The sequence below is a fragment of the Cetorhinus maximus genome, chromosome 12 (genome assembly GCF_964194155.1).
Source record: "Cetorhinus maximus chromosome 12, sCetMax3.hap1.1, whole genome shotgun sequence".
Lineage (NCBI taxonomy): Eukaryota > Metazoa > Chordata > Chondrichthyes > Lamniformes > Cetorhinidae > Cetorhinus > Cetorhinus maximus.
Window position 1 is genome coordinate 42,688,188 of NC_135890.1, and position 15,891 is coordinate 42,704,078.

The 15,891-nt window shown below is 41.1% G+C and overlaps 1 protein-coding gene across 1 annotated transcript in view; it reads left to right on the plus strand.

The window, feature by feature from the left end:
- The window catches only part of LOC144687969 (mucin-5AC-like), a 141,161-nt gene extending 125,767 nt beyond the window's left edge, over positions 1–15,394 (plus strand). Inside the window, exons 45-51 of the mRNA XM_078554628.1 lie at positions 2,298–2,367; positions 2,552–2,658; positions 5,757–5,788; positions 8,729–8,839; positions 9,794–9,845; positions 12,108–12,210; positions 14,963–15,394. Coding sequence (XP_078410754.1) covers positions 2,298–2,367; positions 2,552–2,658; positions 5,757–5,788; positions 8,729–8,839; positions 9,794–9,845; positions 12,108–12,210; positions 14,963–15,128 — 641 coding nt within the window. The 3' untranslated portion in view covers positions 15,129–15,394. The remainder of the gene's footprint in view (positions 1–2,297; positions 2,368–2,551; positions 2,659–5,756; positions 5,789–8,728; positions 8,840–9,793; positions 9,846–12,107; positions 12,211–14,962) is intronic.
- Positions 15,395–15,891: the final 497 nt, after the last annotated feature.

The window sequence follows — 15,891 nt, forward strand, 5'->3', positions numbered from 1 at the left end:
CTGGGAACGGAGATGGGCAGGTGCAGAATTTCACGCTGCTGGTCTGCGTGCCAGTACCCCAGCTCCACCCACTCCCCAGACCATTTTTACGGAGGCGGGATAGGTGGGGTGGTGGCATTCAGCAGGTAGCCTATTGAATTAATTAAAGACCTATTGAGGTCCATTGAAGGAGGCCAACTAAAATTTTCCAGTCAGCCTCCAAGTTACTACAGGACAGTTTAGCTGCCTGGAGACGGCCTACTGGTGGCAGACTCTGGGGGAGGGGCTTGGTGGATGGGGAGGTGGTTCAGTCCTCCACGCAGGTCTAGAGGCCCACCTTGCCTGCCTAGATTTAGCAGCAGCTACAGGGTCCAAGCCAACCTGTGGAGGGGTTACTGCCAACCACCCCCCACCCCCCAGAGCGGTGACCATACTACAAAGGACATTTTTTAATTTTAAATTTAAAAAAATTGGAAAGAAAGCACCTCCATTTTGGGGTGCCCACTGTCTTGCTTACTTGCCATGGCATGCTGCTGCTGCTTCTAAGTTGGGAAGCCTTATTGGCTCTCCACCTTTGAGACCCCAAGTCCTTAGTTGTTTTACCAATACATTAATGCTAAAAGGTTAGTTAAGGAAAAAGTTGGACCTATCAGAGATGAAGATGGAAACTTGTGTGTAGATGCAGAGAATGTAGGAAGGGTTTTGAATGAATATTTTGTCTCTGTGTTTACAAAGGAAAGGGAGGATGTAGATATAGTAGTCCAGGAGGATCACTGTGAGATATTGGACGGGATAGTCATAAAGAGAGAGGAAGTACTCGAAGGGTTGAAATCCTTGAAAGTTGATAAGTCACCCAGGGCCAGATGGATTGTTTCCAAGGCTGCTGAAGGAAGTCGGGAAGGAGATAGCAGATGCTCTGAGGATGATTTTCCAATCTTCACTAGATACAGGGGAGGTACCGGAGGACTGGAGAAATGCAAACGTAGTTCCATTGTTTAAAAAGGGATCAAAGGAAATGCCAAACAATTATAGGCCAGTTAGCCTTACATTGGTGGTGAGCAAATTAGTAGAATCAATCTTGAGAGATAGGATTAACTGTCATGTGGAAAGGCATGGACTAGTCAGGGATGGTCAGCATGGATTTGTTAAAGGAAGGTCTTGCCTCACAAATTTGATTGAATTCTTTGAGGAAGTGACAAGAAGGGTTGATGAAGGTAGTGCAGTGGATGTTGTGTGCATGGATTTTAGCAAGGCATTTGACAAGTAAAAGCCCATGGGATTCAGGATAATGTGGCAAACTGGATAAAAGGTTGGCTTTGTAACAGGAAACAAAGAGTAATGGTCGATGGAAGCCCTTACGAATGGAAAGTTGTCTCAAGTGGTGTTCCACAGGGCTCGGTGTTGGGACCCTTACTGTTTGTGTTATATATTAACGATTTGGATGTGAACGTGGGGGGCACGATTGGGAAATTTGCAGATGACACAAAGATTGGCTGAGTAGTGGATAGTGTAGAGGATAGCCATAATCTCCAAAACAATATAGATGGGTTGGTGGAGTGGGTGGTAAAGTGGCAGATGGATTTTAACATAGAGAAGTGTGAGGTCATACATTTAGGGAGGTCAAACAGTTACAGGGATTACAAAATAAATGGAAATATACTAAGAGGGGTAGATGAAGTGAGAGATCTTGGCGTACAAGTACACAGGTCCCTGAAGGCAGCAGTTCAAGTAGACAAGGTTGTAAAGAAGGCATATGGAATGCTCTCCTTCATTGGCAGAGGTATAGAATATAAAAGTAAGGATATAATGTTGGAATTGTATAAAACACTGGTGAGGCCACAACTGGAGTATTGTGTGCAGTTCTGGTCACCATATTACAGGAAGGGCGTAATAGCTCTGGAGAGAATGCAGAGGAGGTTTACAAGAATGTTGCCAGGGTTAGAAAAGTGTAGCTATAAGGAAGGATTGGATAGGTTGGGGTTATTTTCCTTAGAACAAAGAAGGCTGAGAGGTGACTTGATTGAGGTGTACAAAATTATGAGGGGAATAGATAGAGTAGACAGGATAAAATTTCTCCCTTGATGGAGAATTCCAGAACCAGGGGACATAGATTCAAGATAAGTGTCAGAAGGTGTAGGGGTGACATGAGGAAGAACTTTTTTACGCAGAAGGTAGTGGGTGTCTAGAATTTGCTGCCCAAGTTGGTGGTAGGGGCAGAAACTTTAAACTCTTTTAAAAAATACCATGTTTAAAGTGATTGCTTTTGTAGTTAGATATTTTGCCCATATTTGTACCTAACACATCATTTTATACTAAAGATTATACCTGCGATCAAGGTTTAGTGTACAAGCCATGTCAAAGCAAGAAAGACAATCAATGCAAAAATGAGTAAGTATATTATCCTGTGTATTCGAACACAAAATTCAACTCTCAGCTATTTTAATGCACCCATTATTTTTATGATATGATTAAGGGACCTATGAGGTTTCAAACATAACTTAGATCAAAATAATTTTCAATTAAATCTGTGATTCTGATTTTGATAAGTAAATCAAAGCTACTGTTTCTTCAGTTCGGTGATAGCTGGGGAGATATTAGTTCCTGCTGAGGAAGGTTGTTTTTGTCCGGATGGAATGATCCTATCTGAAGAGAAATCCAAATGTGTTGCTTCCTGTCAAGGTAAGTTACTCTATTTTTATTTTCAGATGGGCATTATTCATCTATTTTCAATTGTGACTCCACAATGTACAACATAAATTTACTCACAGTACCGTTTACTGTGGCTCCAATAGAGTACATAACTCAAGTCAACAGGAATACATAACAGTTAAGCTTACAAAGATATATACAAATGCATAAGATAAAAGCAAAATACTGAGGATGCTGGAAATCTGAAACAAAAACAGAAAAAGCTGGAAAAACTCAGCAGGTCTAACAGCATCTGTGGAGAGAAAGACAGAGTTAACGTTTCAAGTCCGTATGGCTCTTCTTCAGATACAAATGCAGTCAGCCACTTCCTACCACATTCGTCTCTCCACAGTCTTGCTGACCCAGCAGCTGTCTCATGAAGACTACTTGCAGAAATATTTCAAAGTGCCACCTAATTAAAACAGAGGCCAGGATTTTACAGACCTGCCATGGTGTGTCTCCCCACCCCACCCGGCGGATGCGGCGAGACATTTAAATCTTCATTTAGTTCAGCAGGACCGTAATATCCCACCTAGCGAGAGGGGCCATAAAATCCTGGCCAGAGTTTTGCTTCTCCACACACTCTTGCCAGATCTGTTCAGCCAATTTCACAAACAAGCAATAAGTCTTTGAGAACTAAAACAAAAATACCTGGAAAAACTCAGCAGGTCTGACAGCATCTGTGGAGAGGGATACAGTTAACGTTTCGAGTCCGAATGACTCTTCATCAGAACTAAGGAAAAATAGAAAAGAGGTGAAATATAAACTGGTTTAAGGGGGCTGGGACAGGTAGAGCTGGATAGAGGGCCAGTGATAGGTGGAGATTGCCAAAAGATGTCATAGACAAAAGGGCAAAGAGGTGTTGACGGTGGTGATATTAGCTAAGAAATATGCTAATGGGGACATTAAGGGTAGAAAGCAGGATGAGCAAGGGACAGATAGCCCTAGTGGGCGTGGGGTAGGGGGGGATTGAAATAGGCTAAAAGGTAGAGATAAAACAATGGATGGAAATACATTTAAAAATAATGGAAATAGGTGGGAAAAGAAAATATATAAATTATTGGAAAAAGGGGGATCGGAGAGGGAGTGAGGATGGAGGAGAGAGTTCATGATCTAAAGTTGTTGAACTCAATATTCAGTCCGGAAGGCTGTAAAGGACCTAGTCGGAAGATGAGGTGCTGTTTCTCCAGTCTTTGAGGCCTGTGGCAGCACACATTCTGTCCTCCCATTGGACATACTCCCAATCCCAGAGGCTGCAGAGACCATATCTCTGCAAACTACAAGTGACTTGAACTTGGAACTATGGCATGGTTCAGGTCTGGTAGAGTTGGGTGCATTTAGCAACTGTGCTTGGGTGGCAGGAAGAGGAATATTGTCTTCATCCTATTTATAAAAACATACAAATTAGAATTTAAAAATTAATTCATTTTATGACATCGCAGGGGAGGTTTTTCTGAGTTTATGCTTCAAAGCACTGATCAGAATTACCTGGAAAAACTCAGCAGGTCTGGCAGCATCGGTGGAGAAGAAAAGAGTTGATGTTTCGAGTCCAACATGACCCTTCAACAGACCTGAGGCTTGGTAGCAAGCCTAATTGACCCTCGATTACCTATGAAATATTGCAAGTGAGCTGCCGATTTCAGCACCCATCCACCTTGAGTTTTGTTGAAGGGTCATGTTGGACTCGAAACGTCAACTCTTTTCTTCTCCACTGATGCTGCCAGACCTGCTGAGTTTTTCCAGGTAATTCTGTTTTTGTTTTGGATTTCCAGCATCCGCAGTAGCTTTTTGTTTTTAAAGCACTGATCACCTGGTTATAGTGGATATCAGAATCTCAGGCAGGTCAGAATGCACACCGATAAAGTAACTTGCCTAATATCATTCTGCATTGGCAATCCAGCGACGCAGGAACATCTCCCCTCATCAGTGCGTGACACAAACATGGGGCAGCATTTTCCATGCACAGCGAAGATGCACATAAAGTAGGGCAGGTGCCTGCCCCACCACCTTCCTGACCACCCCCAACCTCACCCCCATAATATGGGGAGGTGGATGGGTGCTGAAATTGGCAGCTCACTTGCAATATTTCATAGGTAATCGAGGGTCAATTAGGCTTGCTACCAAGCCAATTGACCCTGATAATACACTGTCCCAGCCACAAGACATTTGGCGTGGATAGCCGGGTGAGAGTGGGTAGCCTGTTTTGTTTTTTTGAAAATAATTTCTTCAAAGAGCAGGAAGTGGGGTGCAGGTCTGATCTTCAGGGGCTGCCATTTGCAGATCGGGGGTGGTTCCCCTAAGATGGAACCCCCCCTCCCCTTCATACCACTCCCACCTCTGCTCTGCCGCCTTAGGCCCAATCTCCCCACCCCTCCCCACCCCCTTCCCTGACCTGCCAAAACCATCCCTGCCCAAGACCCTGGACTTAATGGCATCGGGGATCAATGGGCCTTCCTGCTCCTCTACTTGCAGTCCTGGAAGCCACCACGAATGCACTCTTGGTGCTGCTGGGAGGAACTGCTGGCCATTTGCATTGGCTGGCAGCTCCAGAGGGTGGGACCTCCTCCCCAGTGAGTGGCGGAAGCCCCACTTGGCCCTTGTTAAGCCTGCCTGCAGCAAGTTATGGTTGTGGCGCGGGCTGGTGTGGAGCGGGTTGACCTGTGCTGACTTTGTTCTGGGGGAGGGGAGGGGGGCTAGCCATCCACAACCCCCTCCCCCGCTGCCCCCTCACTGTATTACTCAGCCCAGGGTCTCTACAATGAAACAGCTTTGCAGCTAACAGCCAATTATTTAAACAAGCATGACAAAATATAGTATATGGAAATCTTTCAGTTGGTAACACTAATGTCCCAGTACACAAGTCAATGGGTCATATTGTAAAACATTGGTGTTCTTACTTGCTTCAGCGGTGGCACTATAATAAGTTCCCTCAGCCTTTTCCAACACAATTAAAAGACGCAACCCTTCTTTCTCATTAATTCAGCAAGGCCATAGGACGATCACTAGTTTACCAATAAATCAAACTGGTTGTGTGCATGTTAGAAAGAAAACAGACAAATTGTTAAATAACACTTCTGGTTTTTCTGTAGTTTGCCGTGACCGATTAGGACAGCCAAGAAAGGTGAGTATTCAAAAACTCTGACAGTCGTTTAACAAAAAGATCTGTAAATTAAATCAGGTATTCATGAACTGCCTTTTGAGACTAATCAGCACCTCATTAGGCTAAATATATGATATGTTGAACATCTCTTTCCGGATGGGAATCTTATTGAAAATGACATTGATGGAGGAAAGGGTTCGGGAGGACCCAAGTTTGAAAATAAATTGGATTTATCTAAAATTATCTGGGAGAACTTAATTAAGAGGCAACAAGCACATGGGAGGGCCGGAATAAAAAGCTACAGGGGTTAAAAGAAGAACTGGAGAAGAACTATGCAGGAATGAAGAGAGCTGAAGATCAGATCTACCTTAGTTGAAGTATATACAGAAAATAATTGCAAGCTGGGGTATTAAACCTAGAAGAGTAGAATTGTTATTCCTTGATATGGTGGAAACCGATTTAATAGCAACATTCAAAAGAGAATTCAATAAATACTTGAAGGGAAAAAATTTCCAGGGCTGTGGGTAAACAGCAGGGAAATAGGATTAATTGTATACTTCTACTAAGAGCCAGCACAGACACGATGGGCTGAATGGCCTCATTCTGTGCATAATTTTTCTATGATTCCATTTCTGTATAGGTAATTGAAAAAACTTGAGAATCTTTTAATTTTTGCAATGAACTAATAAATTGCGGCAAATAGGATTCAAATAACCAATCTGAGAAATATGAAAAGTTAGATCTTAAAAAATACAGGAAATCATCAATCCAAAAGCTGTAGATTCAAATAAAAATTGTGATCTTTTTGGGCTGAAATCATGCTGTGTAATATTGGTAAATAAGGAACACACAAACTCTCCTTGCAATTTGTGTTTAGCTTTTTTTTTGTGAGTCAAAACCTTCATTGAAATAGACAATTAGGGAAAGGAAGAGAATCATTCATATCACCATAGTACAATTTCAACTCACCCACAATAAAAATGTTGAAATTTCCACAAAAAGGAATGAAAGGAGAATGGAAAGTGTAAGCATTCCCTTAAACTGTTTGTTCTTTTTGAAAAAGATCAATTTTATTGCTGCTATTGATGCCATTAAGCAGAGTTTCTCTCCATGCTAGGCCACCTGGGAAGTGCTCAACTTCTGGAAACCATGGCCAGGATTTCCCCCTTGGCGATTTGGGGGCGGGACCCGCTCGCCGAGGGGAAAATGACGCGGGACGACGTCGGGAGGAACCCCCGACGTCATCCTGGTCCCTCTAAATATTCACGAAGGCGGGCGGACGGCAAAATCAGCTGTCCGCCCGCCAACCTGTCAATGGGCAATTAAAGCCATTGACAAGCTAATTAAGATCATTAAAGACCCTGCCATCCAACCAAAAGGCTGGCGGGCAGGCTAGGAGTCCCAGCGGGCTGCAGACTATTAATGAAACTTCATCCACTGGCGGGATGAAGTTTCATGTATGTTTTTTCAAAATGTAATAAATTTTATGTGTTTATTATTAACATGTCCCATCTCATGTGACATTGTCACATGAGGGGGACATGTTAATAATATTAATATTTCTCTATTTTTAGAGTTTACTTACCTTTCACTAAACTTCCTGAGACAGGACTTTGCCTCAGCGCGCGAAAGAGCGCACTTTGACAGTTGGGGATTCCCTCCCCCCCCCCACCGAAACAGGAAGCACTTCCTGTCGGGCAGGCCGCTGGGCCGGCCTTAATTGGCCCGCCCACTCAAAATGGCGGCAGGCCCCGTTTTGGCGGCGGGGTTCGGCTGCCTGCTCGCCGCCGAGCTGATGGTGCCCGCCCGCCAGCCAAGGGCTAAATTCTGCCCCATGTGATAGGCTGGAATATCCACCCTACACTACACTTTCCTGGGGGAGAGCAGCAATCGAGTAGCTTTGAACCTGTGATAACAATTATTTACAAAGGTGTGGTTTACACATTTACAATGATATTTCATGTAATGATGGCACTGTAGCAGAATAATAGGGAGGGAGACCCTACTGTGGACTATTAGATTATTTCTTAAAAAGATTGAGCAAAATGATGGTTGCTTTTTGTTTCTATAAGAAGAGGAAATACACTTGAACAAATGTGCTCCGCTAGATATTCCTTCTGTTTAATGTAAGGCCACAATGATGGGAAACTTGATAGAAAGCCAAAAATAATCTTTGTATATTTCAGCCTTTATTAGTTTTATTAAATCTTTTTAGGCAAAATAAAACACAGCCTTAAATGATTGGACCAAATATTACCCAATTCATTCAGTCTGGGTTTATTCCTAATCCTTCCACCTCATTTTCATCCTAAAATGACAAAGGGGCACTCATTCCTGTGGCACCCCAGGAAACTGGTCCTGGACATTGTGCTCAGGCCCTTCCTCAAATCAGAAGACCTAATGGGGGGCCTAGAGGTAGGATGATCAGGACCCTCTGGTTAAGTTTGAAATTTCCTTTTCAGGTACCCCAATAGATATTTGAATCTTGGGCTTGGCAACCAGCAGCCCTAAGGCCTGAGGTAGGCAGTTTAGGGCTTCCAGCTGCAAGCCTCAATCTGTCATCAATCTTGAAACAAAAATGTGACAGGACTGACGCTTTCGGTATGCGCCAAGTCATGCCGATGACCCAGCATCCGAAAGTTGGCCACTTGGCAGCCTGGAGCAGTGAAGCATTCTTCCAAAATGCTCTGCCTGACCTCTGCCTAGGCAAGGGTTGGTGAATAATATCAAGGTCATATTATTTTTACCTTGTGCACATTATAAATTTTGTGTAGTAAATATGCTGTTGTAAAAAATACAGACGAAGTGTTGCATTTAGATTGTAGCAGGTTCATGGTAAAAAAAATAGAAACTTCCTGTGCCATTACTAGCGCAAAACAGGATCAAGTTGATTGACAAAATTAGGTCTGGAAATGGAATATCTTATATGTCGTTATTTTATCTGTGTGCTTTTGTTTGTAGGAGGGCGATACATGGGAGGATGCTAATAATCCATGCCTCTCATATGAATGTACTGAGTATGGAGTTGTAATCAGAAATAAGTCCTGCAATCAGGATGAAAGCTGCCCTAAGGTACGTAGTGATCATTTTATTATTAGTTTTATCACATTTATGTACTTTTCAGAACTCTGAGCCATGTTCATAATTGAGAAAACCCTTCTCTAATTCAGCAAATGCCTTAGTGTTTATAAACAGCCTGAGCAATTTTACATTTAGAATTTAATTATTCTTTTCAAAAAATTACCAGTTAGTGGCAGCAGCTGCCACTTGGCACTCTCAGAATCTCATTGACACGTGAAAAATATTTTAAATTGGTCTATGCCAACAATAGGAGAAAGGCATGTAGCAAATCGGTAGTCTTTTTTTTATGGTGCCTGATCTTTCCATTGAAGTTCACAGAACAATAATTCAAAATCTTTTTGGAGACTTGGTTTGAAGTTAAAAATCTTGGCAATATTTTCTAAGTCAATGGAAAATAAAAACTGGCGCCTTGAAAGATCAGCTGATGATTCACCACAAACCTGTTTAGTTGGCTTAGACCAGTTTCATACTTATTAAACAAATTAACTTGTGATCACACAGTAGATTATAATTAGGTTTTGCATTTTGATTAACTAGATTATTACTGCTCTTTCATTCCTTCAATAAAGTTTTCTATCCTTTATCAACTCGAAAATACTCTTCAATCATGGTCACTACAATATATTCAAGTAATTTAAACATATTATTAAAGCTTTTCAGTCCTATAGGACTTTATTTAAGAATGAATAAAATATTAACTCAGAGATGATATCAGATCTACAGTAAAGTGTATTCTATGCCTATCAGTATGTTATAGCATTAATATATACTTTTGGGATTTAATTTATCCAATTTAAAGAAGAATGCATAATATTTAAATAGCATGATTGTAATTACAAACATGACAATGCCTCTAATAGGAGCTTGTTTTCATCATAAGCAGTTTATATTTAAGGAACAACATATCCTGTACTGATGATTCAATATGTTATTGATTATTTTTAGCCTTACAGAGTTTATATCGATCGTTGCTGTTTTACATGCAGACCAGTTCAAGGTATCCATTTAATGTGTTTACTTAGATATTAATTGTTCTTTGCCACAGTATTTATTGAAAGTTAGTTTTAATATTGACATGTAAAAATGGAACAGCTAAATGCCTCTGCACAAACAATGGTGACTTAAACAAGCGACAAACCACCTTCTAGGAAAGGTTGCATTTCTTTCTATCTGTTGCAAGTTGATCCCCGTTCTCAACATTTTGTTAAGCAGGGCGCTTAAGTTTTACAACTCCCTTTCACTGCGGACATGTTATTTCCTTTGAGGCTTGGGCTCAGGGGCACTGCTCTTCTGTTAATATTTTATCGAATTGGCAGTATTTCATATTGTGAGTCTACATAACACATTTCAATAGGCTGGTGGATGCATTTGCAGTTGACCTCCAGACACCCATAGGAATGTAACAGAAGTCATCAACTTTGATACGTCCTTTGCACATCTGCCAGTTTTTCTCTTATGAAAAAAACGTCAGACACTTGGATATATTAAAGGTACTAATGGTGCACTTGTTCAATGCATTTTTGATGTCACTTTAGCAATTTGAGTATCATAAAATTGACCCTGTTGCATGTGAATATGCTAGACTACTCAGTCCTCCCCTAATTGAAGAAGTACCATTGGTTAGTGATTGTAGGGTGTTCAGGATATTTGCTACCTGTGCTTTTAATTAACCAAGATGTACCTTGCTGTAGCCACTGTGAGCTCAATACATTCAGGGGCTGTGCCTACTGAAATTGGGCAGGTTCATGTGATGGCATAGACTGTTATTGACATGATTGCCAACAGGTTGCTTCTGTTCTCTTCCATGCAGTTCAATTTGGAAGACATTGTTATCTTGATGATCAGTGGTCTAAGTTAGTTTAAAACAATGGGTCTTAAGACCCTGTATTCCAATGCCTTTCATAAAGTAGGCATACTATGGTCTATATATCCATACAACTTAGAATGTTGGTCCTGCATCCTGCACCACATGGGCTTTCGTCAATTGAAAGAACTGCTGTCTCTTCTTTGACAGTGCATAGTGCTTCCTCCCTAATAAGATCTTTTCCCATTGTGTGTGTATCTGGAATACTGTCAGGTTGAGTGCAAGTGATGACGGTGACCATATGTACTTATAAAATCTTTTAAGCCATCACAGTGTCTGCCGACATCAAATACATAAAGCTAAGTACTTCATTCCATTATCAACCTGAACCTGACAGCTCTTCCCCATCTTCCATAGACTCCCTGGAGTGTTTGCCCAGGAGTTTGATTTTCACCTTCATGCCTCTTCAAAGGCATGCTACTTGCTCTTCCCCCACCCATAGCAGTCCTTTGCTTCTGATTGTGTGCATGTTTGTCCTTTGCAAAGAAAGCAAAGTTTTAGACATGCTACAAGAAAATTTACAATGTCGTTTACCTCGGAGTGTGCAAGCCATGCAGCAATCTCTTTATTTTCACTCATACATTGCATGAAATGTGACATAAAATGGTGGAATTGTAGGACAGGAGGTGCACCCAGAGGACAATGGTGTGGATTTCTTATGTGTCCTAAGGTATGCAATTCTGAATACTGTGGAGTTGCATCATGCTCCCAGCAGTATCTTAGCACCTTGATGAATACTTTGTGACTTCATTTACTTGGCTGTTTCAGCTGTATCAACCATTTAACTGCTATCCCTGAGCTCCTGCCATTCCATTGGGATTGCCACTCCAATTCTGCTCTGTAAATAAAATTAGTGACCCCATCCCCACCCAGGAAAACATGGAACCACTAATCGGCAAAAGTTTGACCTAGCCATGTCATATATCCAAAAAGAACAACATTAAGCAAGTTCTCCACTCTGGTTTAAAACAAAATCCATGTCCTAGATATAATTTATGGTAAATAAAAACTCTTCTGAAGCTACCAAACACAAAAATGATTCTCTTGAAGGTATGGGCTTTTGATGATTGATGAGCATTCACCCAATTAAGGAGGAATCACTGGAACTCTGCCACCTTTTGGACCTTTTGAAAATCTAATGAAACCAAAGGATCCAGTTACTCCTGTAACAAACTTACAGCCTTATCTATTGTCATGAAATGCACTATGATGCATCACTACATAGTATTAACTCAGAGCTTCCTATCATAATGCATGCAGGGCCTAGCTGTGGCATGTGAAAAAGAAATGTTTACTAATTTAGCAGGAAATAAAAGGAGCCAAATTTGGTGAGGTGGATTAAATAATCTTCCTTAGTTCTAATTTGTGCTGTATTTTTACTTTTCCCTATGTTAGGATTATGCAAAGTTAATAAATTCAATGAAACAATCAGGAGGGGACAGTGTGAAACTATTTTTGAAACAACACAATGTCAAGGGCATTGTTCATCAGCAACGCGGTAAGTAGGGTTTTGAAATCTTAAAACACAGTGGACTTTAAGTACTATAATGCATTAGAAAGCTGTATTTTACATCTGAATTCTGAGTTCAAATCCAACTTGGACTGGTAGAATTAAATTATTTCCCTTCAGTGAAAGTGAAATTCAACTCTATGATATATACCTTTATTCCCTCTATGATCATCTACTTTTCTATTTGGCGAAGCCAAACTTGTGTATCTGTCGTTATATCTGACTATGGCTAGATATAATTTTTGTTTCCCTGTTCTCATAGAAATTTGAATTAATACATAACGAATGAATGCTTTGAAGGGAATTTTATCTCCCACCATCCAGCGAAATGTGGCATGAGGGCCATTAAAATAGAGTAGACAAAATATCCACTCCATTTCTGATTTTACAATGTCTGATACATGTATGCAAATCAGGGCCCTGGCACCATTTTAGTCCTCATCAGAGCAAGACGCCCTCAGTAGCTGCACCACCAGACCAAAGTTGTCACTCAGGTGATTTGAAAACTTTCTTCTGTGAGCCTAGGATAAGCAAGACTGTTTGTCCAGGCTCTACAATGAAAGCGTCAGGCTCCCCTGCCAGAACGATCCTCCTCTTTGTGATCCACAGAGCACGTTGGAAACTCCTACCCCACCCTAGCAACCTCCTTCGCCCTTCTCCGCTCTCCCCTCCACATAGTTCTCACATTTGCTTTGTGCCTCACAGGGGGCCTATAGTTCAGCCAACTTTCCAATGCTTCCTCCTGACCTCCCTCCTGTATTGGGTGTAAAATCGGGTGCTGGTTCATTGATGAAGTCCAGCTGTTAAAATTGTTCTGGTGTCCCATTAGCTCACTCAGATAGGCCTGCTGCTCACGAGGCGTTTTTTGCCTCGAAGTTAAAACTCGCACCTTTAACTTCTTTACCAGTAAATTTCTTAAATTTCACTTTTTACTTTAATGCCTTCTTAGTGCTTAGAAGATCTGTTGCTGAAGCACTTACTCTAGTTAATCTTCCATAACATTCTGTTTTATTCAAGCCTTTCTGAACTCCAGTAATTTATTTCTCTCAAAAAACCATTTGATTCGGTGTCAAAATCTATTTTTCTGTCAATTCCAATGCCTGACCAGTCAAAATGACTCATTATATTGCAAGGATTCAGTTTAGTTGTTCATCTGCTAATAATGTATAATGAGGGAAAATAAAATTATGTTTTTTGTTGACTGGGAAAACAGATTTCCTTAGCCTTAAATAATGGCAAAGAGATGATAGAGGAATGGATTACTCTCCTTAAGGTTAAGGTTATCTGAAGTATTCATTATCTTGATTTAACAATTGGGAGATTTTGATTCCCGACACTGGATAGAAATGCGGAGGTGACAGGATTAACATGGAAGTGGTGGAATTGCTGTACTGTACCCACTCCACTGCTGTTTTGTCCAGGGCTTTCCGCAGGGCAGCTAATGCTTGCCTGATATCAGGCGGGAGCCCACATACTGGTTGGAACGGCTGTCATGAGCACTTTGCTCAGTAAAACATGGTGGTACATCAGTAAAGCCTGAAGTGGTAAGTGTTGAAATTATTTTTGTCGGACAAAAGGGAGCAGGAGTGCCCATCTGGGTTCCACAAGAATAATGTGGGTCCCTGCTTCCAGACTACCCTCCACCCTGATCACAACCCTCCTTATCAGTTGGATCAGTTTCTGGGATGCTGCATTGGCTGGGCTCTGGCAAGTGGCAATAGGGCTGCTATATGACAACCAGAGCTTGCCAGTGGAATGGTAACAAAGGTAGAAAAAGTTTTCATTTTACTAATAAGGGAATAGAATTACAGTACTGGTGCAATTATCAATATTCAATAAAGGGCTTCCATTTGTATTGCCCCTTTAATGCAGCAAAAATGTCCCAAGCTGCTTCAACAGGAGTGTTATCAAACAAGATTTGATACCGAGTCATGCACAGGGATATTAGGACAGGTGACCAAAAGTTTGGTTAAAAAGATAAGCTTCAAGGAGCAACTTCAAGGAGAGAGAAGCAAAATGGCAGAGAGGTGGAATTCCAGAGCTTAGGGACTACTCAGCTGAACGATGGAGTTATGGAAATCAAGGATGCGCAAGAAATCAGAATTGGAAGAGAGCAGAGATCTCAGAGGGTAATATGGCTGGAAAAGGTTACAGAGTTAAGAAGGAGTGAGGCCATGGGAAGAGCTGAACACAGTGATGAGAATTTTAAAATTGAGGTGTTGGCAGATCTGGAGTCAATATGGGTCAACGAGCACAGGGATGATGGGTGAGCAGAACATGTGGCAGGTTAGGATACTGGCAGCAATATTCTGTATATAACAATTGCACAAGAGGCAGTTTTCTAAATTCTTTTTTGGAATGTGTTGCTGGCAAAGCCAGCATTTGTTGCTCATCTCTAATTGCCCTTGAAAAGGTGGTGGTGAGCTACCTTCTTAAACTATTGCAATCCATCTGGTGTAGGTACATCTACAATGCTGTTAGAGAGGGAGTTCCAGGATTTTGACTCAATGACAGTGAATGAATGGCAATAGGGTTCCAAATCGGAATGTTGTGTGGCTTGGAGGGGAACTTGCAGATGGTGGTGTTCCCATACATCTGCTTCACTTGACTTTCCAGGCGGTAGAGATCATAGGTTTGGAAGGTGCTGTTGAAGGTGCTGTTGAAGGTGCTTGGTGACTAAACATTGTATTGATAAGATACAGGACAAATTTAATAACTTATGTAATGATTATTTTTTTAGATACAACTTCAAAAGAAATCGCATGAACCATTATTGCCAGTGCTGCCATGAATATAAGACTGAAAAAGTGTCAGTGAATCTACGTTGTAAAAATGGAAAGAGCAAGACAGTCAAGTATACCAACATCAAGTCTTGCATATGCAAAGATTGTGAAAATGGGGACTAACAGCTGGTACACATGTACATCTACTGAACTAAACATCATGATTTCGGCAACTTAATTTTCCAATGTGCTTTTAAATTTATCTTTACCAATTGATTACTTTTAATTAAATGTCACAATATGAAAAGTTATTTCTTAAAATCTTGTTTCTGATAAAGGCTACGGTTTTGTGGTGGGAGGTAGTGAAGTATTTACAGCTCCTGTACTGTACACGTTGGATACTTTTTATATGATTAAAAATGATAATCAATAAACAAATCTGCAGAGGACTGAATTCTTCCATTCAAGTACTTACAAATAAAATATTTCAGATTTCTAATAGTCAGCAGCTACCAAGCTCAAATAATTATATGGAGAACAATTCTTGCTTCACTCGTTTTGCAATTTACAAAGAAACACAAAGTTTCCACTGTGGTACCAAGTGCAAAGTTGGCTTTAGCCCCTCTAGCTTAGGAAGGGAATATTTAGCCAAGATTGCTGCTCCTGCTGTTCATTCCCCAAGTTGTGAGGAATGCTGCACATGTGAAAGTTTGGTGAAGAAAAGATGGCACTTGCACAATTGCAAGGAAAACAACACATAGCATTGTCAACACTATGTCAAGAACCACATATTAACAATAGCCACTTGTGTGAAGCCCAGAGGTTAAACAATGCATGTGGAAGTGCATCCCAGCAGCAAGTCAATGGCTTGAGGAGAGGAAGGAAAATTGTGTAGACAGGCAGGTCTAAAAGTATCATATACACAAGACACACACACACAACATCC